General features: G+C 35.0%; 1 protein-coding gene across 12 annotated transcripts in view; it reads right to left on the reverse strand.

Annotated features, from left to right (window-relative positions):
* Positions 1 to 21,945, reverse strand: part of LOC149792215 (uncharacterized) — a 78,835-nt gene that overhangs the window by 18,133 nt on the left and 38,757 nt on the right. For 7 of the 12 annotated variants that reach the window (XM_089970738.1, XM_089970731.1, XM_089970734.1 and 4 more), the window contains 3 exons: positions 19,716 to 19,781; positions 13,980 to 14,151; positions 11,239 to 11,505 (listed from right to left, as the gene is read on the reverse strand). In XM_089970738.1, coding sequence (XP_089826864.1) covers positions 11,239 to 11,505; positions 13,980 to 14,151; positions 19,716 to 19,781 — 505 coding nt within the window. The remainder of the gene's footprint in view (positions 1 to 11,238; positions 11,506 to 13,979; positions 14,152 to 19,715; positions 19,782 to 21,945) is intronic. The other 5 variants (XM_089970733.1, XM_089970730.1, XM_089970737.1 and 2 more) reach the window with 3 other exon arrangements.

Here is a 21,945-nt window from a genome sequence, read left to right on the forward strand (position 1 = left end):
AAGTGTTACATGACAATTGTCAGCAGGATAATGATGAAGTGGATTTTTCTTGTGGCTAGTTCAAGTTTCTAGAGATAATACAATTTTATCTTTCAAAATACAGTTATTAAAATCATTCTGAACATATGTTCTGAAAAATTACCTATATATATATATATATATATATATATATATATATATATATATATATATATATATAAGAAATAAAAGATTTGATTTGCATAGCACTAAAAAAAAAGAGCTTTTCTGAGGCAAATATTTAAATAAAATCATATCACATTCAACATTTCAAAGCAACTAAACAACAAAGGTCCAAATCACAAAAGGAATGAACCAAAACTTAAGATTTCATATGGGCGCATGTACTTTCCATCCTCTGTATAAATTATATCAAGGAATTGAAACACAACCCATCCACCCATAAACCTAAACAATTAGCAATGCAATGCAAATATCAACATATGTACACATATATGTGCTTGTTCCATTAGACGTCCATGTTTCTTAGCTCTGCCTTACTTCCCAGTATTAGGCCTTTTATGCAAATTTTTATTTCGAACTTTTCTTAACAAAGATGTATGATAAAGTGACGTACAATAATATTTTTTTCTTCAGTTTTATTTCCCTCTATGGAAATTAAAAAAGAATACTTTTATTATTAGACAAATTTTCCTCATTTTTCCATAAATTATTTTAAATCAATGAAAATCAACCAGCTTTTATCCATGTAGTTTACAACTTCATGTAAAACTTGTTATTCTCTTTTTAACCATCATTAGTGGATACTGCAGAGAAATAAGTACTGGTATTTTCCAGTCAGTAATATCTGTTTCATTTCTACTTGCCTGTCGTTCATCTTTGTGTTGCAATTCTACTTGCCTGTTTAAGTGTATCTTTGTGTTGCAATTCTACTTGCCTGTTTAAGTCTATCTTTGTGTTGCAATTCTACTTGCTTGTTTAAGTTATCTTTGTGTTGCAATTCTAGTATTGTTGTATTTTAATACTACTCTCCCGTTTAAGTTAGTCGGGTGTGGAACAGGCTGAATGCAAGCTACTGCATATCAAACAAGGCAACTGATGACAGCAACCATTTTGCGCTGGGACATCTCATGATTTTCCAAATGAAATAGTCATGAACTGTTGTATTAAAAAACATTTAAATTTGTATTTTATGAATTTTACCCTTGATATCCAGGATTGTGTTAATGTGACTATATATATATATATATATATATATATAACATTTTGGGTGGGTGGGTTGGTTGATGGGTTTTCAAAAAGTACAGCATTTAGCACCCAAACATTATGTTTTCTTTTTACACTTTAGTGTAATTTCGAGTGGTCTGTGGTTTGGACCAGGAATATATCACAAGATGCATAAGAAATTTAGGTTTAGAACTACTGAATTGTCTGCAACTTTTCATACCTATGCGTGTACGGATGATTATACTTATTAATAATTTCAATTTTCATATGATTCTAATTCAAATATATATTAAAAAATCTAATGATGCAAACGGTCTCAAAAATATAATTATGGAAGTATTGACTGAGGGTATAAAATGTTTTTATGGTATGACAAATTACAGACAGTATGGCAGTTAAGAGGTGACATCAGTCAAGAAAAGAGATGACCATACAAATTACAGACAGTATGGCAGATAAGAGGTGACATCAGTCTAGAAAAGAGACTACCATAGGCAGCAGAAAGTAACAGCAGCTGACCAACTGTTATTAATTCTGTGAATACACCAATGTTACTGGTGGAAATGTGGAATTTATCAGAAATAGTTGCTCTTTGTAAGCACTTGTTGCAACAAGTGATAATTCAGAGATGTAGTATTTACTCCATAACAGTGAACATGCAATATACATCTGGTTAGACCACAAGTTGATTTAATGCTTCAATGGAGAGAAAAAATAGTGAGGAACTCTTTCTGTTGTCCTGAAGCAACAAGTGCTGTTGTGGAGTTGTAATTATTAAATATAAAATTCCAAAATATGAGGCAATGATGCCCAAAAATATGTAACCCTAGCAATCAATGTCTTTTCAAAGATGTGTCTGAATTCCAACAGTGGAAGAAAAATAGTCCTAAATATGCCATTTTAAAAAAAATTGTAAGAAAATGTATTGTTTAATATTGAGATGGCAAAATGGCTGGTGACAATTGATGGTGAAACAAATCTTATCTACATGAGGAACTTTTAAATTTAAAAAATCATAACTTTACACACACCTGAAGTTTTTTTTTAAAAATAACTTAAACTGTGAAAACCATAAAATTGTCTTAAATATACTCCTCTCTAAAGTGCCTTACTAAAATTGTCTTGCATATATCCCTCTCTAAAGTGCCTTACTAAAACTGTCAAAAAAATCTTTACTGTTGTTTGAAAATAAACAACAATGATTATAAACTTTACTCTGAAAACAGTCAACAGCTTATGACAGGTGTTCAGAATGACATGACATGATAGGTTACAAGGTTTTTCTAATAGGTGTTCAGTATGGCAGGGTGTACTAGATTATATGGTTTATCTGACAGGTGTTCAGCATGGCAAGGTGTAATAGATTGGTTACATGGTTTACCAGTGAATGGCATTGTGCAAAAAGCTGGGGTTGGGGTGGGGGTGATGTGGGGTAGATGTGACATATGGTGATAGATTAGTCATCATTAGATTAAATATATAAAAAACACAGGTAATCTCAAAGTTAGAGCATCTTCACACCAACCTCAACAAGTGTTAGCTACCATAACTGCAGAGCACATATTTAATTAAGCACTTGGTACCAACAAAATTGCTTCAATTTAAAAAAAATTATTATTACTATAAATATGTATAAATGATTCAGGGGAGTTCACTGCATAATGTCGAATAATCTTACATTTGTACAGTGCTTTACTGTACTCTGGACAGAGTACATTTCATCCTTACTGTCAATTTACTGCATACTTCACTATTTACCTGTACACTGTATCAAATTCAATTCATACTAAATGTCACATAATTATAGTTAAACTTGTCTTAAAAGACCACTACAGTAAGAGACTACTTGTTTTAAGAGACAAAATTCTTAGTGAAGACTTTCTGATTATAGTGTTATGACCTGACATGAGAGACCATGATTTATAGGCAGATCAGGTGATCTTTCAAGACAGCTTTTACATTAACTGCAATTTACATGTGCAATAATATTTTGGGTTTTACTGTTTACTATACTGAGTCCATTGCATATTAAATGTAATATAATCATATATTTGTACTGTGTTTTACTGTACATTGTATTGAGTTTACATCACAATAAATGTCCAATAATTGTATATTAGTAGTTTTACTGTATAATTTACTGAGTTAACTGCATACTAGATGTCGAATAATTGTATATTTGTACTATTTTACAGTATGCACTATAGAATTCACTCATCAGATGCCAAACAATCATATTTATGCCTTGCTTTACTGTATGTAATACCGAGTTCACTTCATACTAGATGTCCAATAATCATATATTTTTATACCTTGCTTTACTGTAATCAATACTGAGTTCACTGCATGCTAGATGTCCAATGATCATAGATTTATGCCTTGCTTTACTGTAATCAATACCGAATTCAATTTATACTAGATGTGCAATAATCATAGATTTATGTCTTGTTTTACTGTAATCAATACCGAGTTCACTTCATACTAGATGTCCAATAATCACAGATTTATGCCTTGCTTTACTGTAATCAATACTGAGTTCACTTCATACTAGATGTAAAATAATCATATGCCTTGCTTTACTGTAATCAATACCAAGTTCACTTCATACTAGATGTCCAATAATCATAGATTTATACCTTGCTTTACTGTAATCAATAAAGAGTTCACTGCATACTAGATGTCCAATAATCATAGATTTATGCCTTGCTTTACTGTAATCAATACCGAGTTCACTTCATACTAGATGTCCAATAATCATGGATTTATCCCTTGCTTTACTGTAATCAATACCGAGTTCACTTCATACTAGATGTCCAATAATCATAGATTTATGCCTTGCTTTACTGTAATCAATACTGAGTTCACTTCATACTAGATGTAAAATAATCATATGTATGCCTTGCTTTACTGTAATCAATACCGAGTTCACTGCATACTAGATGTCCAATAATCATAGATTTATGCCTTGCTTTACTGTAATCAATACCGAGTTCACTTCATACTAGATGTCCAATAATCATTTATTTATGCCTTGCTTTACTGTAATCAATACCGAGTTCACTGCATACTAGATGTTCAATAATCATAGATTTATGCCTTGCTTTACTGTAATCAATACCGAGTTCACTTCATACTAGATGTCCAATAATCATTTATTTATGCCTTGCTTTACTGTAATCAATACCGAGTTCACTGCATACTAGATGTTCAATAATCATAGATTTATGCCTTGCTTTACTGTAATCAATACCGAGTTCACTTCATACTAGATGTCCAATAATCATTTATTTATGCCTTGCTTTACTGTAATCAATACCGAGTTCACTTATACTGGATGTCATATAAAGTACTATAAGCAAAATGTTCAACATGGAAAAATTGTTTTCTTCATAGTATGGGAAAGTGTACCATGTCCTAATTGTCCATAAACTAATGAGTATTTAACACGAGTACTGTGAATGGCATAACATATAAATGTGCTAGGTTAATAGCCCCGAGTATGAATAAATGAATTAGATAATTTAACTATTTTGTGCAGAAACCATTTTTCTTCTTTCAGTCACAGTGACCTTGTTCTCTGACCTTCTGACTAAGACTAATAGGCTTCATCCTTACCCTAAATGCAAGCCGTCCACAGAGTTTGGTCTAGGCCTGTATGTAGAACTAAACTTATCTGCCAGTGTCACTGACATCTGACCTTTAGACACCAGAAGCAATAGGCTTCTTCTTTACCCTAAGAACAAACTATTAATAAAGTTTTGTAAGTGAAATTTGTGGAAAACTCAAGTTATCCTGCAGAAACCATTTTTCTTGTTCCTTTTCATTCTTAAGCCATATGTCACAACTACTTCATTTTAGATCCAACCCCTCACTCAATTCATTGTGCTACAATATCCGTAGGTAAAAAGTGATGTTATAACGTAATGATCATGATCAAGTAATTTTGACCTGCACAGTGGACACACACTATTTGTAAACCCTTCAAACATTTTCAGCAACATCACAATGTTAAAATCCTACAAGAATTAGACAAAACAGTAGCTCCAGAATTCTTTCAAAATGTCCTGAAAACATTTATTTGGGTATCACACATATTAACATATGCAAAAGTATACTTCACTGTTTTTCAAAAACCGACATTGACGATAAAAAGAACCACCAAGTTTGTAACGAAAACTGTCTCTCACCTTCTTTTAAATCCATTTTGACCTCTGACTTCCTTGATGAAAAATAAATGGAGACAATAATTAATACTTTATGACCATAGCTCAATACCAAACCCAGTTTGAATATCCTAAACCAATTAACCATCAATGAAGTTTGAATGAAATTACCAACCAGGCCCAAGCATGCCTTTTTAAACAGCTACTTTTGCACAACCAGTCCTGTAACCTTGTTACCATCAACCACTTGTCTAAATGAAACATGGCATGAAACATGCAATCTTTCTTTGACAACCACACCAAATCTGATTAGAATTACATCTTCAATTCCTCTCTTTTAGTGGATGTAAAATTTGTAGTTGTTCATTCAGCTGAGAAGCACACTTATGAGAAAGTGAAAATGTAGTTTTCTAGATGTAACAAATTATACGAACAAACATTTTAATTATAAAATAATTAATTAAAAGTCTATAAATGCCAATATTTATGTATTTTATTAAGTGACGTTGTGGGAGAGGAATTGAAAATTTGGTTTCAACAAGTCAGATCCAGAACCATTGTTAGATTTGGAAGAAACATTTGGGGTAAAGAATTTGTTAGTAAAATCTTTTTTTTATCAAAGAACCACTACAACTGAACACACATCTATTATTCTTCTCAAACAAGTCAAATGAAACAATAATCATGTTGACTGTGAAGAAGCAAACAAAGTCATGTCTTTTCTACACTAAAAACTGCACTAACATTTTCAAGCCATTCTTCAGGCTTTAACTGCAAACAGTCTTCAATATCTGTGTACACATGCATCCCTTTAGCGAGCTATAATTTAGGAATTCCATATCTTATTATGAAGACATTCACACTAAAGTTTTTGTTTTCCCACCCCACAGAAGATGCTTTACCTTTCATGTAGTTTTGCTACTGAGAAACTGGTTTATTCAGTACTTGAACAATGAATTTTTTACACTTTGGGTTGTAAGCCAGAATAGTGGATGTATAATGCATTACTAGAGGATTAGGTTTTTCAGCAGCAATAGACCTGGTTTTGGGATAAGCTGGGACTGGTTTAAAAGGTTCATTGAATTTTAACTAATAATCATTCAAACATTACTCTTTCTCTACTGCCCTAATAGCAAACACGTGCACTGTGCTTAAAGTTAATCTGACAAAAATTTGTAAGGAAAGCTTGCAATTTATTGGAATCTAAAGACGCAGTAAATAATTTCATCATGAACTAATACTGTGAAAATAGGATCTTTCTTGCAGAAAGGATCACAAATTTATTTGAAGAATAAAGATGTCTCAATATTCTGTCCTACATTAAGTTCTATGGACCTCGTAACGTTATTAATACAAAATATTTTTTAAAGGTCCAATTCTGAATACTGTTAAGTACTTGAATGATGTTTTGTCAAAGTCTAAATACTGTTAAGTACTTGTATGAGGGACTATCCAAGTCTGAATACTGTTAAGTACTTGTATGATGGACTGTCCAAGTCTAAATACTATTAAGTATTTGTATGATGGACTGTCCAAGTCTGAATGCTGGCTAGAGCATATGTGATGGACTGTTCAAATCTGAATACCAGTATGTGTATGTACGATGGATTATCCATGTCTGAAGATTGTTTAATACATTTATGATGATTGTCCAAGAGTGAATAATATTTAATGCAAGTATAACAGATTGTCCAAGTCATTATTCTGGTAAGTACATGTATTTTATTTCTTATGATATTGAGACTGAACAAAAAGTACAGTCATCAACATTATCCTAGAGTTGATATTTTATCACCATATCTAAAACAAATGCAAGGTTTTAAATAACATTACAACATTACGATAATCATCCTGTTATGGCACAAAAGTTGAAGCAAGGTTTTTCACTTCCCTTTATCAACTAAGCTTTTCGTCATATTAAGACAAATGTCAAACAGGAAACTTTTACAGTTTCAGCACCTGCTTTTTAGGAATCCTAAATTTCAGTTTAATTCTAACTACTAATTTATATGTAGGTCTTATTACAACACAAGTGCCTAAAGTTTATCAATTTTTTTAAAAAATCTCAAAATGATTAGGGTATCTCAGTAATTAGCTATTAAATAAATTACATTTGTACAAATTCTGCTAATCAGACTCCTATTTTCATTTGATGAAAATGGCAGGAATGAGACAAGATGAATTGGTGTGTCTATATAACTCACTGTTGAAGAGTCCCAGACTCTCAGAAGTGTGATACAATATGTTTGATATTCCAAACTGGACTGGGTCTTATCATGGGCCAAAATCTAATAAAAAACCCCATGAATTTAAGCTTGTTAAAACAAAGCCAAGTTTCTCTTACTTTTCAAGGCAACAATTTACTTGGTTTGTTTCCAACAATTTTGAACAGGAGTAAAAATGTCTATATTAAGTGACAAAAAAACCCAAACATTTCTCACATAGTCTTATCTCAACTACTTGACATAAAATGTTGCCATGAAAACACTGGATAAAAAGTGACTATCAGATAAACAGATTTAATATATAAAAGAATTTTAAGAAATGTCTCCCATTAGCGTTGTTATATAAGTGTCAATAAATAGATGCCAGATAAATGAGACTAGACTGTATACAATAAAAGAATTTTAAAAGAGGAAAAAAATGTCAGACAAAATATGATGTATTGCAAATTCTACCCATTTGAGAAGATGGTTGATCCAAGTGTGGTTAATGATAGTGTTATTTCTAGCTTTCGTGAAGATTTAGGTTCTAAACAAATAAACCATACATTTTTTTTAACAGTGTTGGTGCTAGCCATGTTTTACTCTAATGCAAAAAAAAAAAAGATTAACTTTTGGTTCATTTATTCTTCTGCTTTCTCTTACTTGCTGCCAAACATGCACCTTCTGTAGGCAACCAAGATAAACAATTGAACAAAATGCATGTCACAACAATGAAAAAGGACATTCCAATTCAAGACATCAAGCATAAAGAATGTGTTTCTGATTTGATCATACCAGTTCTCTATAAATATATTTGTACTGTGCAGCAATTTACCAATTTCAGTAAAATCATTTCAATTCTAAAGATATTAGAACACATTAAGAAAGGACTACAGATCTGCATAAATATATTTCAATGAAGAAAAAAAGACAATAATCTAAGACAGTTTTCATTTAATTTGCAAACAAGCCTCCATCACTATATTCTTAAAAACTGACAGCCACCAAATTTATCTTTTTTCTTGTGTCTAACAGATATCTTCTTATGTACAGGACACACTGATGCAAGAAGACGATGCAAACTTATAGCTTTGACATTATTCTAAATAAAATTTAAACAACTTTTCTTTAATTGAAGGTCTGATGAACTATGTTGATAAAAATTATTGATTATTACTACCTGGATAACAAATACTATACTATATTCTAAAGTAGTAAAATATATATGTAGCTATTGTAAATGAAATTATAGTTCAAATAAAACTGTGATCTCCAATCCTGTGATAATGTAATCATTACCAAGATACAAATCTGGAATGTGCTCCAGATTGATAAGTTCACTGACAATCACTACCTGATGTGAAAATGGTTAGTTGACTGCCAATGACCGCCTGATGTAAAAATAGTTCAGTGCAATCCACCTGATGTGAAAATGATTAGTTCAGTACAAATCACTACTTCATGTGAAAATAATTCACTGCAAATCACCACCTGATGTGAAAATGGTTAGTTTCAGTGCCAATCACCAACAGATGTGAAAATGGTTAGTTCAGTGCCAATCACCACCTGATGTGAAAATGATTAGTTAGTTCACTTTTAATCATTACCTGATGTTTAAGACACTGACTTTTTCAGAAGACACATTCTTTTTTTGATATTTTACAACATCACATGCAATGCACTCCTGTAAACATACCTATGTTACTGACAAAGTCTCCATTTCTCCCCAAGAAACTGTTCACCATGACAGGTTCCTATCATCAAAACACTTGAATTGGTAATGCCAGAGCCATATACAGTTTAATATTCATTTTCTCCCCCCCCCCACCCAGTACAAGCCAATTTTAGGTCATCCAAAATGGAGAGGGTTCCACTAAATTTCACTCTCAATATTAGAATCAGTTTCATTCCTGAAAACCCCAAAGGTTACTGAAGTCTTCATGAAACTTGTACAGTCAAAGCTCACTTAAGCTGCCAGAAATTGACGTACCATCTATAACTGCCTATAAGTCATGTCCAACTGCACACAACATAGATCCCGATCTTCTGTAGCAGCATAATACACCTGCAGATCATGGACTATGTAGTCTGTTCTACTGATTACTCCTAATGCTGCACAGATCAAGGTCTGCTGGCAGATTTACGTGTCAGCAGATCTGGGTCTGCGCTGTTTGCAGTTGGTCTCATCTTACAGTGAGTATATACGGTAACTAAATCTGTACAACTTGTGTTCGAGGAGTACCCACTTTATGGTAGGATTGATCTCACCCACCCACCAAATCCCAACAATAATTGTTACCCATCCAATCACCCACCAAATCCCAACAATATTTGTTACCCATCCAATCACCCACCAAATCCCAACAATATTTGTTACCCATCCAATCATCCACCCAATCCCAACATATTCATATTCATTTACAGGTGAATGGTTGGGTCAATATGGGTAAAATATTCCATCCAGTACATCTAATGGTTTTCTTTGTCATCAACATAAGCTGTATTAACAGTGCAGAAAAAAAGAGGTGAAAAAATCATTCATAAAACAAACACAATTGTCATTGATATAAAAAAGAATGGACAGGGTTAATCAACAAAGAGCTTGCCCATGGTAGCTGGTAGATGTTAGCATACAACTAAACTCTGGGTATTAGGGTTTGTTAACATCAAAATGGATAATAACATGCTCTTGCCAGAAACTAGAGTGAAGATAACATGATTCAAATCCTGACTTAAGGTAACTGCATTTATCCAAATTCTAGCCTGTTCCATTGGAGACTGCATGGAGTAAATTCCACACAAATTTTACATTCACTCTGCTTCTTTGGATCCACAAGTCACATGGGTTTTGTTCCTCACAATTTCACTTTCAAAAAAGTTATTTTGGGATAGGCAAGAATTTGGAACAGTGCAGACTTTGTTAATTCTGTTACTACTATTAAATTGATAATGGTTATTGTAGCTTGATCCAGATAGCCTGTCCTTGCATGAAAAATGCTTTCTACTTGAACAATATAAAATTTTGTTTAACATATTCACGCACATTAAATGTAATAAGTTTGTACCATATTTATGACCCCAAAACATTAAGTTTTGACAGGTGTGATTTCAATTTAAAATACATGTACAATCTGTAAATCTTTTTATTCTCTTTATTTCTTTGCTGGAAGAATTCTTCACAAACTAATAATCAGAAAGTCATATGTAATAGTATGAAGATGAAATCCTAGACAAATCCCAGATAAAGGTATGGTGAAAGTATAGCCATATATATCCCATAGTCACCTTACTGAATTTATTTTACTTACATGGAAGAATGTATGGTTAGATATTCTTAGAGTGTCAAAAGTTCCTGAGAAATAATGTGTTAAAAGATGAGTTTGGAATTAACATGAAGGCATACTGCTCCTTTCATGAAAGTTTGGCTACTGATGTTATTCCTTGAGCTACAAAATACGCATCAAATATAATACAATAAAAATCTTGTCACTAAATTGACGATCATTTCACAACTCTTGAAAATCCAAAATTCATTTCCTGAAAGCTAAAAATGTTGCACGAGATAATTTACAATGCATGAAGGACAAGCCATCTAGATCTCAATAATTTGCAATAAACTCTCCATCGTCCAAAATACACCTCTCCTTGTAGGCAGGCTTTCTTACTTGTATTTGTTTCCTCTTTTGTTCGTTCTCGCTTCTTCCGCTTTGGCATTTTGGGGGAATCTGATGGCGAAAGGGGCCCTGGTGTGCAGTACTTGTTTTTATTGTTCATATGCTGGCTGTATGAACCAGAGTGGCGGAAACGTTTGCCGCACTCAGGGCACTGAAAAGGCTTCTCACCAGAATGCAGACGTCGGTGTTCCACCAAGTGGTGTTTCAGCTTGAAAGCTTTGTCACAAACATCGCATACATATGGTCGAGGTCCAGAACCTAAAATGAAATATTCACAAGGTGTTCAGTGACATATTATTGAAATCCTTCTGAAAGTTTTTCTAATGACCTAATGCCAATGAAAATCTGCACATGTATAAAAAAGCAGTCTTCAGGTTACTTACTTTGTCCCAAACATTGCATACATATATACAGTTGTAGTCCTGCCATTGCAATGACATTGTATATGTACAGTTCTGGACCTACCCTTGTACAAACATTATATCCCATATACAGTTGTAGTTCTGACATGGTGCATGTACAGTTCTGGTCCTATCCTTGCACAAACATTGAATCATCTGTACAGTTGTAGTTCTGCCATTGTGCATGTACAGTTCTGGTCCTGCCATTGCAATGACACTGCATATGTACAGTTCTGGTCCTTCTCTTTCACAAACACTGCATCATGTGTACAGTTTTGGTACTGCCCTTGCAATTATATTGCCCGCAAAACTTGATTCACAATTCTAAGTAGCAATTTTATATTTTATATAACTGAGCAAAATCTCAAAAAAACTACATGTAGCAATCATAATTTTACATGTCCTTGATTTGTAGATTTCTGACTATGGTACAAAAGAGTAACCTTGCATATGCCAAAAAAGGAAGCCAAAACACAATTGGTTGTCAAATGAAAGGCATCAATGTAAAGCAGTATTTACTTCTTTATTGATTAGTCCTAACATGACTGAAAAACAATACATACAAAAAAACTACATACTAATTTTATTCCAAGTTGGTAGAAAGAATGAGTTTGATATAGTCAGGATATATAGTGGCAATCAGGCAGAGATGTAATCATAAACTGTATCAATGTTTTTTCTCCCAACTTGGGCCAATACATGTGATGCTGTATTTTGTTATATACCCCATCTTTTGCTATTTCTAATATTCTAATTAACTTAGATGCATAAAAGTTGGATTTGGTGCATCTAAAATATGGACATGTGGATGTCAGAAAAAAACACCTATATAGTTCCAATATGCGTGTGTGATTTGGAAATATGGACTGAAAATCAATACTGAATGCCATATCAACCATGTAAGAATACATTAATATGTATTTAAAAAAACACTGACAAACCAAACACAGTCTGAATAAACCCATCTTTAATTTTGTTGTTGTTTATAGGTCTAAAACAGTATCCGAAATGCCTTTTTAGGCAGACAACTATAGTGTAAAAAAAATACTTGCCGTGAAACTCCAACAAATGCATCATTCTATCAGTAATTTGTTATATGCTTATATCTAATGTATACATAACAGTTCACATCTTCGCTAGCCAAGGTTCCGATAACCCTATCTACACCATGGCACATTGAGCAGATATTTCTGTGCTTTGGGTCTATGAATTTTATTGGATGAGGCAGCAAGCCACAGCATCCAATCAAAATTAAGTTCTTCAAATCTGAACACTGTTCCTATGTGACTGAGACAAGGGGAGCACACAACTTGAATGGACTGATAAATAAGCACTTTTCCAGTGCCAGTCCAAGTTTGCACAAATACCTTTCACTCAAACAGACCTGTAATGGCTTCCCTCTGGTACACTGTCATTCTTAAGATGCTAAACTTACAATGTACCATTTTCAGGTCAATTGCCTACACCCATTTTTGGCAGATATACAATACAACACTACTGGTTAGTTGGCATTACATACTATGGGAGGCAACACAATGAAATCCAAAAGATGTCACTAGGACAAAGCACCAATATAGCTGTTCGATCAGCCAAGGTGTAGATAGGGTTATCAGAACCTTGCCTAGTGAAGATGAACAGTTCATGGAATACACAAATTCATCTCCATCTCATGTTAAGCATTAATTACATCTCTCAGCATCATGCAGCTGAAATGGCGTTGGAACAATTCCAAAGCAAATTGTTGCTTTTTTCTTCTCTGAATCACGTAATAAAACAAATACAGACAGACGGATATGCATGCACACACCTGATGATTAATTAACCATACTGACAGAATGGGAATCCCCTACTTGTTTCCCCAAAGACCTCACATCCCTGCAAGATGTTTGCCCACTTTTTCACAATTACTTCTGACTTCAGTATATTTCTGTCCCAATCAATGACTGACAATTTATTAACAGCTTCCATGCAACAGTAAATATACAATGATTCTAACACTATTTCACTGGGTTGTTGTTGTAGGGTTTAACGCCATTTTTCAGCACAAGATAGGCTATACATGGCGGCCAGTATAAATGGTGGAGGAAGAACCCGGGAAACCCCCAGAAAGAACCACCGACCCTCGAGAAGCTACTGGCATGCTTTCTCACATAACCACATTAGCCGAATCCTAGACTCGAACTCACGCAGACAGAGATGAAATGGCAGTGATCCATAACGGCGAGCGCTGTAGACCACTTAGGGCCCCTATTTTACTGGGTAAATAGCAAGATGATGAATTTAACATAAATTCTGGTTATTGTAACAAGCAAATAAGGGATTGCAATGTACCTTTCTTTGGATCCTGAGATGCCTGGCCTTCCTCACCATCATTACTTTCTTCAGTTCGCTCACCTGTGTCATCAAACGAGTGGGAAAGATTGGAGTCATCAACTGGTCCATCCAGGTCTTCATAATTCCCCATTGTGTCTTCTGAGCTCATAGAAGGGAATGGGACAGCTGCCTGTTGGTTATACACACAAGAAACCTGTTTACTGAATTATGCTTAGATTTATACAAGTGGTCATATTATATGGAACTGATGATAGCAGTTGGATAATTTTTCTTTTGTTAGCCTTGGTGTATGGCACAATGTTGAAGTCTTTCAGCTTGTGTCATCAATTTGCTACAAAATGAACACAAATGTATAAGTGATAAAAATCCTTGATTTTACTGCATGACATGAAGAATTATATAGTAGAATGACATTCATTTAGTTATTTGAATGTAATGCCTGAAAAAATCAGACCAAAAGTAGCCATAAGACTGATAGAAAAATTGCACTTTACTGATAACATTTACTTTTTGAACCAGTTTGTAAAAGTGAATGAATAGAATGCAGACTTGTAAATACCTGCAAACATATATAAAATGATATTATAAGTTATCAACTATTTGTAAAAAAAAAAATGAAAACCATAGGAATTCCATAAGAACCACAAAGAACTGGAGCAGAAATAACAATCAAAGGATTAAAGAGTTTTCAAACCTTTGATGCAAATAAGAATTTCACATCTTTAGATTAACTTGTTACTTATTCACAAGTCCTTGCAAATCAATGTGTCTACTTCTACACTGCATGACTCACACAGGGAGAATGAGTCCATGCAAATCAAACTGTCTACCTCTATGCTGAGTGACGCATGCAGGGGAACAAGTCCATGCAAATCAAACTATTTGCCTCTATATGGAATGACTCATACAGGGGAATATTTCCTTGCAAAACAGTTTGCTTTTATGTGGAGTGTTTTGTAAAGGGGAATGAGTCCTTGCAAACAAATTTTTGCCTATACATGAACTGACTTGTAGTGGGTAGCAAATCCTTGCAAACCAAAATGTTTACCTCTATATGGAGTGACTTGTACTGGGGAAGTGAGTCCTTGCAAATCAAACTGTTTACTTCTAACTGGAGTGACTCATGCAGAGGAATGAGTCCTTGCAAATTACACAGTTTGCCTCTACATAGATTGACTTATACTGGGGGAAGCAAGTCCTTGCAAATGAAAACAACCGGAGTGACTCATGCAGGGGAATGTGTCCTTGCAAATGACACTGCCTCTACATGGAATGGCTCGTAGTGGGCAGTAAGTCCTTGCAAACCAAACTGTTTACCTCTATATGGAGTGACTTGTACTGGGGGAGTGAGTCCTTGCAAATCAAACTGTTTACTTCTAACTGGAGTGACTCATGCAGAGGAATGAGTCCTTGCAAATTACACAGTTTGCCTCTACATAGATTGACTTATACTGGGGGAAGCGAGTCCTTGCAAATGAAAACAACCGGAGTGACTCATGCAGGAGAATGTGTCCTTGCAAATGACACTGCCTCTACATGGAATGGCTCGTAGTGGGCAGCAAGTCCTTGCAAACCAAACTGTTTACCTCTATATGGAGTGTCCTATACTGGGAATGAGTCCTTGCAAATCAAACTATTCACTTCTACATGGAGTGGCTGATGCAGGGAATTGAGTCTTTTTAAACTAAACTTAGCCTCGACATGGAGTCACTCATGCTGTAAACTAAACTTAGCCTCGACATGGAGTCACTCATGCTGGGGAACAAGGATTAACAGGAAACAACTGATCTAAGCACAAAAGTCATTCATACCAAGAAAATGGAGAAACATTTACATGCAACTAAGTAAGAAAAGCTCATGCTCAGTAGTATGTATTAGCTCATCCAAGTTTGGCAAAATTGAATGTTTGAATACACAAGGAAGATGCAATGAAATTTGGACAAGCATAATAAATTTCCAGGCAACAGCTTCATGGACTCAAATCTGCTAATATTTATTCAAACTATCAAATGACATGAGTGCAGCTTCTGTGAATGCAAAGAGTTGGGCAGCACTTGGTCATGTAAAGTACAAGGCTTCATTATTGTAAAATGAATGCTTACGGTACAACCTGAAATGATGTAATTATTGCATTAAGATCTGATATTATGTTACACTGTTACATAAATGTATTAAAGCACAGACAGACTGGACAAAAATGATGTGTGTGTGTTTGTGATTTGGACTTCAAACATAGCTTTAACAATTTTCAGTCATATGGATATAATGTCTGCAGTGTGACAATTTATAGTGATGTCTAGCACTGAGGAATCATGCAGCAGACATGTAGCATGATGTCCCACCCAGTCATGTTATCCTGACACTAGGCCAACCAGTCCTAACACTAACGTCTTAACGCTGAGCGCCAAGCGAGGCAGCTGTTAGTACCATTTTTATAAATCTTTGGTATGACCTGGCAGGGGAGTGAACCCATGGCCTCCTGCATCTGAGGCGGACGATCTAACCACTAAGCCACTGGAACGGTTCATAAATGATGTAATTGTCACATTAAGATCTCATTGGTATGATGTCACCCTGTTACATAAGTGTATTTAAGTACAGATGGACTGAACATTAAGTAATTACCACATTAAGATCTCAGTGATATGATGTTATACTGTTACATAAATGTTATTAAAGCACAGGCAGATTGGACATAAAATTATGTATTTATTACATTAAGGTGTCAGTGATATGATGTCACACTCTTAAGTAAGTGTATTAAAGCATGGTGAGAATGGATTTTAAATAATGTAATTATCACATTAAGATGTCATTGGCATGATGTCACACTGTAACATAAGTGTATCAAAGCAATGACAGATTGGACATAAAATGATGTAATTATCACATTAAGATCTCACTGGTATGATGTCACACTGTAACATAGGTGTATCAAAGCTCTGACAGATTGGACATAAAATGAAGCGACTAACTGGGAATGTTTTAGCAATCAAAACCTGCAGCCATTTTGCTTTGGGAAACTGATGTTTTCACAATAACTGTGTCATCCTGAAAAATTCACATGCCAATGGAAACTTTCCTTTCATCTTCACCATGAGCAAATTTTATGATTTTAAACTACACTCAGCTATCTTTTTCAATTTGCATCAGGGCAGTGTTTCTCATGTTCCTCTGTGCCATGACCCTTCCACAAATATTCAACTAATGGCAGCTCAGGAAAACAGTTTTCCAACATTTCATGGAAAACATAAAAGGTATTGTCGCTTCAAAACATTTAACTGGAAAGCATAACAAACACTGTATCCTCAAAGCATTACATTGGAAAGCAGAGCACAGATTGAGTTCTCAATACATTTCACTGGAAAACATAACAGACTATCCTCAAAACATTTCACTAGAACACATCACAGGATTGTAACCCTTAAAAACAATTCACTGGAAAGCATAACAGGTATTGTAGCCTCAAAATATTTCACTGGAAAGCATAACAGGTATTGTAGCCTCAATACTTTTCACTGGAAAGCATAACAAGTATTGTAGCCTCAATACATTTCATTGGAAAGCATAACAGACTGTATCCTCAAAACATTTCATTGGAAAGCATAACAGACTGTATCCTCAAAACATTTCACTGGATAGCATAAAAGACTGTATCCTCAAAACATTTCACTGGATAGCATAACAGACTGTATCCTCAAAAATTTCATTGGAAAGCATAACAGGTATTGTAGCCTCAATACTTTTCACTGGACAGCATAACAGGTATTGTAGTCTCAAAACAATTCATTGGAAAGCATAACAGGTATTGTATATTGTAGCCTCAATACATTTCACTAAAAAGTATAACAGACTGTATCCTTAAAACATTTCATTGGAAAGCATAACAGACTGCATTCTCTAAACATTTCACTGGAATCAAAACAGGGATTGAATCCTCAAAGCATTTCACTGGAAAGCACAGCAGACTGTATCCTCAAAACATTTTAATGAAAAGCATAACAGGCACTGTATCCTCAAAACATTTCAATGGAAAACATTTTGATTGCCTATTATTTTAAAAGTAATAAAATTCAGTCACTGAGCTTCAATGGTTGTGCTCATAAAAGTCATTCTTCTAGAATGGAACTAGAGTGGATAATGGATAAGTGTTAACTCAATTCTTTCTTCAACACTAGAGCTACAGGGTTAAGTTTTAACATGAGTCTTTCTCCTAGACTGGTGCTACTGTGCAGAAGTGTTAACTCAATTCTTTCTTTAACACTAGAGCTACAGGGTTAAGTTTTAACACGAATCTTTCTCCTAGACTGGTGCTACTGTGCAGAAGTGTTAACTCAATTCTTTCTTCAACACTAGAGCTACAGGGTTAAATTTTTACATGAGTCTTTCTCCTTGACTAGTGCTACTGTGCAGAAGTGTTAACTCAATTCTTTCTTCAACACTAGAGCTACAGGGTTAAGTTTTTACATGAGTCTTTCTCCTAGACTGGTGCTGCTGTGGATAAGTTTTAACTCAAGTCTGTCTCTTAAACTGTAGCTATAGTAGATAAGTTTTAATTCATGTCTTTCTGATAGGTTGATTTTGCTGTGGACAAATTTTAATTCGAGTCTTCCTCCAAGACTGGAGCTACTGTGGAGAAGTTTTAAATAAAGCTTTTCTCCTAGACTGCTGCTACAGTTGATAGGTTACAACTCCAGTCTATGTCCTAGACTGGCACTACTAAGGATAAGTTTAAATTCTTGTCTTTCTGATAGATTCATTCTACTCTAGACCAGTTTTAACTCAACTCCTTCTCCTAAACTGGAGCTAATGTGGATAAGTGTTAACACTATTCTTTCTCCTAGACTGTAGCTACTCTGGACAAGTTTTAACTCCAAGTCTTTCTCCTAGACTGGCACTACTGTGGATAAGTGGAGCTACTGTGGATAATGTGAGATTCAAGTCCTTATTCTGCACTGGAAATGAAACATTGTATGTCTAGACTTAACTCAAAGTGTTTCGTTGGTAAAACTGGGACCTAGCCATGATGCATAACATTTAAGAACTTTTCTTTGATCCTTTACATATCAATCTCTATAAAAAGAATACCTGACCCTTGCATATCTCTATAGAATGGTTTCACTTCATACACATACACAAAAGAAAAGTTTTACACTCAGGATGGCAAAAATCCCTGAGTCTAAATTGTATTTCTAATCACATGGATGCATAACAAAGAAAAACAAAAAGGCACACAACTGGAGCTAAAAACTATCCAGATTGGAACTGTTCTTTCTTACATATGGTGAACTTTTTTAAAATTCTGTTTGCAGTTTAAGATAAGTACACACAGATATTGGTAATCAAATACTGTAAAACCTCCTTTGCAAATCCCCTGATAAACAAATACCCACGGCACCTGGTTTGACAATTTGTGTTTACTGTGTCACCAAGAACATTTATCCTCTATCAATAAAAATATGTCATAGTTCAGTTTATATTTCAACAGTCTAATCAGAGACTATAATTGGGAAATGTGCCATCTTTCTGGCATATGTTTTAATTAACTGGGATTAGCGCTTAAAGTTAAATCCCGTCATTACTTTTAACACAGGATAAAGTTCCTATCATCAGTATACAAAAAATTATTCCACTTTTTAAAAAAATAAAGAACTTGCAAATTTTTAAGCATAATTTAATGTGGGATGAGTGAATTAAGGTAGAGGGTGTATGACACTACAAAAGCATGCTTACATGCATATCAGTGACTGTAGTGCCTACCTCTGGGCCAACCATTCCCACATTTGCCTCCTGAACAAGCTGCAAAGAAAAAAGAACATGCAGATACAAATGTTAAAACAGGTTCTGTGTAAGACCTTGTCTTGCATGTGAATGGTGTTATAATGACAAGGCTTTCCGGCTACACAAGCAAGATGTTAACATACAGACACGATTTTGGTCTTGCATAAAAACAGCTGAAATATTTTAAAGGGGGGGGGGGGGGTTTATGGGGTCCTCCTCCAACAGGGTCTCAAGGTGCAGTGTCCTGGGGGTTCAAGGGAGCCAAATGCACCTTTTACACTCATAAAAAAAAAAACTGCTAATGGTGCAATTTATGATCTTAAAATAAACCAAAGTAATCACTTTAAAAACTAATAAACTTACCAGAAATGTTCAACTTTACTTCAATAATTTCACAACTAATAATTGGAATGAATAATTTACAAAGGTCGTTGCAGAATGGGACTGGAAAGACCGTTTAAAAAAACTGGATCAGAGATAGTATTAAAAAACGGACAATATCAAGAAAAAATATGTTTCAAGTCAGTAGAAAAGCAGAATTCAGCTTTAAAACAGGAAAAATCATGTCTGTAACATATGACAGTATAAACATTAGACACTGGCAAGACTAAATGAAATTTAACACCACCTCCACTGGCAAGACTGTAATTGATAGTTAATGCACCTCCACTGGTAAGACTGTCAATGAAAGTTAAAACTACCTCCACTGGCAAGACTGTAACTGATAGTTAATGCCACCTCCACTTGCAGAACTGTCAATCAAAGTTAATGCAACTCCACTGGCAAGAATGTCAATGAAATTTAACACCACCTCCACTGGCAAGACTGTAATTGATAGTTAATGCACCTCCACTGGCAAGACTGTAACTTATAGTAAATGCCACCTCCACTGGCAAGACTGTCAATGAAATTTAACACCACCTCCACTGGCAAGACTGTAATTGATAGTTAATGCACCTCCACTGGTAAGACTGTAACTGATAGTTAATGCCACCTCCACTGGCAAGACTGTAACTGATAGTTAATGCCACCTCCACTGGCAGGACTGTCAATCAAAGTTAATGCACCTCCACTGGCAAGACTGTCAATGCAATTTAACACCACTTCCACTGGCAAGACTGTATTTGATAGTTAATGCACCTCCACTGGCAAGACTGTAACTGATAGTTAATGCTACTTCCACTGTCAGGACTGTAATTGATAGTTAATGCCACCTTCACCTCTACTGGCAAGACTGATAATGAAAGTTAATGCCACCTCCCCTGGCAGGACTGATAATGATAGTTAATGCCACCTCCACTGGCAAGAATGTAACTGATAGTTACTGCCACCTCCACTGGCAAGACTATCAATGAAAGTTAATGCCACCTCCACTGGCAGGACTGATAATACAAGTTAATGCCACCTCCACTGGCAAGAATGTAACTGATAGTTAATGCCACCTCCACTGGCAAGACTGTCAATGAAAGTTAACACTACCTCCACTGGCAAGACTGTAACTGATAGTTAATGCCACCTCCACTGGCAGGACTGTCAATCAAAGTTAATGCACCTCCACTGGCAAGACTGTCAATGAAATTTAACACCACCTCCACTGGCAAGACTGTAATTGATAGTTAATGCACCTCCACTGGCAAGACTGTAACTGACAGTTAATGCCACCTCCAATGGCAAAACTGTAATTGATAGTTAATGCTGCTTCCACTGTCAGGACTGTAATTGATAGTTAATGCTACCTTCACCTCTACTGGCAAGACTGATAATGAAAGTTAATGCCTCCCCTGGCAGGACTGATAATGATAGTTAATGCCACCTACACTGGCAAGAATGTAACTGATAGTTACTGCCACCTCCACTGGCAAGACTGTCAATGAAAGTTAATGCCACCTCCACTGGCAGGACTGATAATGACAGTTAATGCCACCTCCACTGTCAGGACTGTAATTGATAGTTATACCCCTATCTCAAAACTGACAGGCAAACAAAAATTTGCAGTGAAGCTACAACCAGAACCTGTGTATGTAGACAACTTTATGAAGTGATGAAATAAACCAAAAACCACGAGTCTCTTGAAGTGATTAAATAAACCAAAATAACATCAGCCTCTTGAAATGACTGTCACTCGACTGCTAGAAAATAAATTCCTACAATTCAAGATAAGACTGTTTCTTTTTCACAAGAA

Source organism: Sinohyriopsis cumingii, chromosome 9 (genome assembly GCF_028554795.1).
Source record: "Sinohyriopsis cumingii isolate HCF-2022 chromosome 9, ASM2855479v2, whole genome shotgun sequence".
NCBI classification, from domain to species: domain Eukaryota; kingdom Metazoa; phylum Mollusca; class Bivalvia; order Unionida; family Unionidae; genus Sinohyriopsis; species Sinohyriopsis cumingii.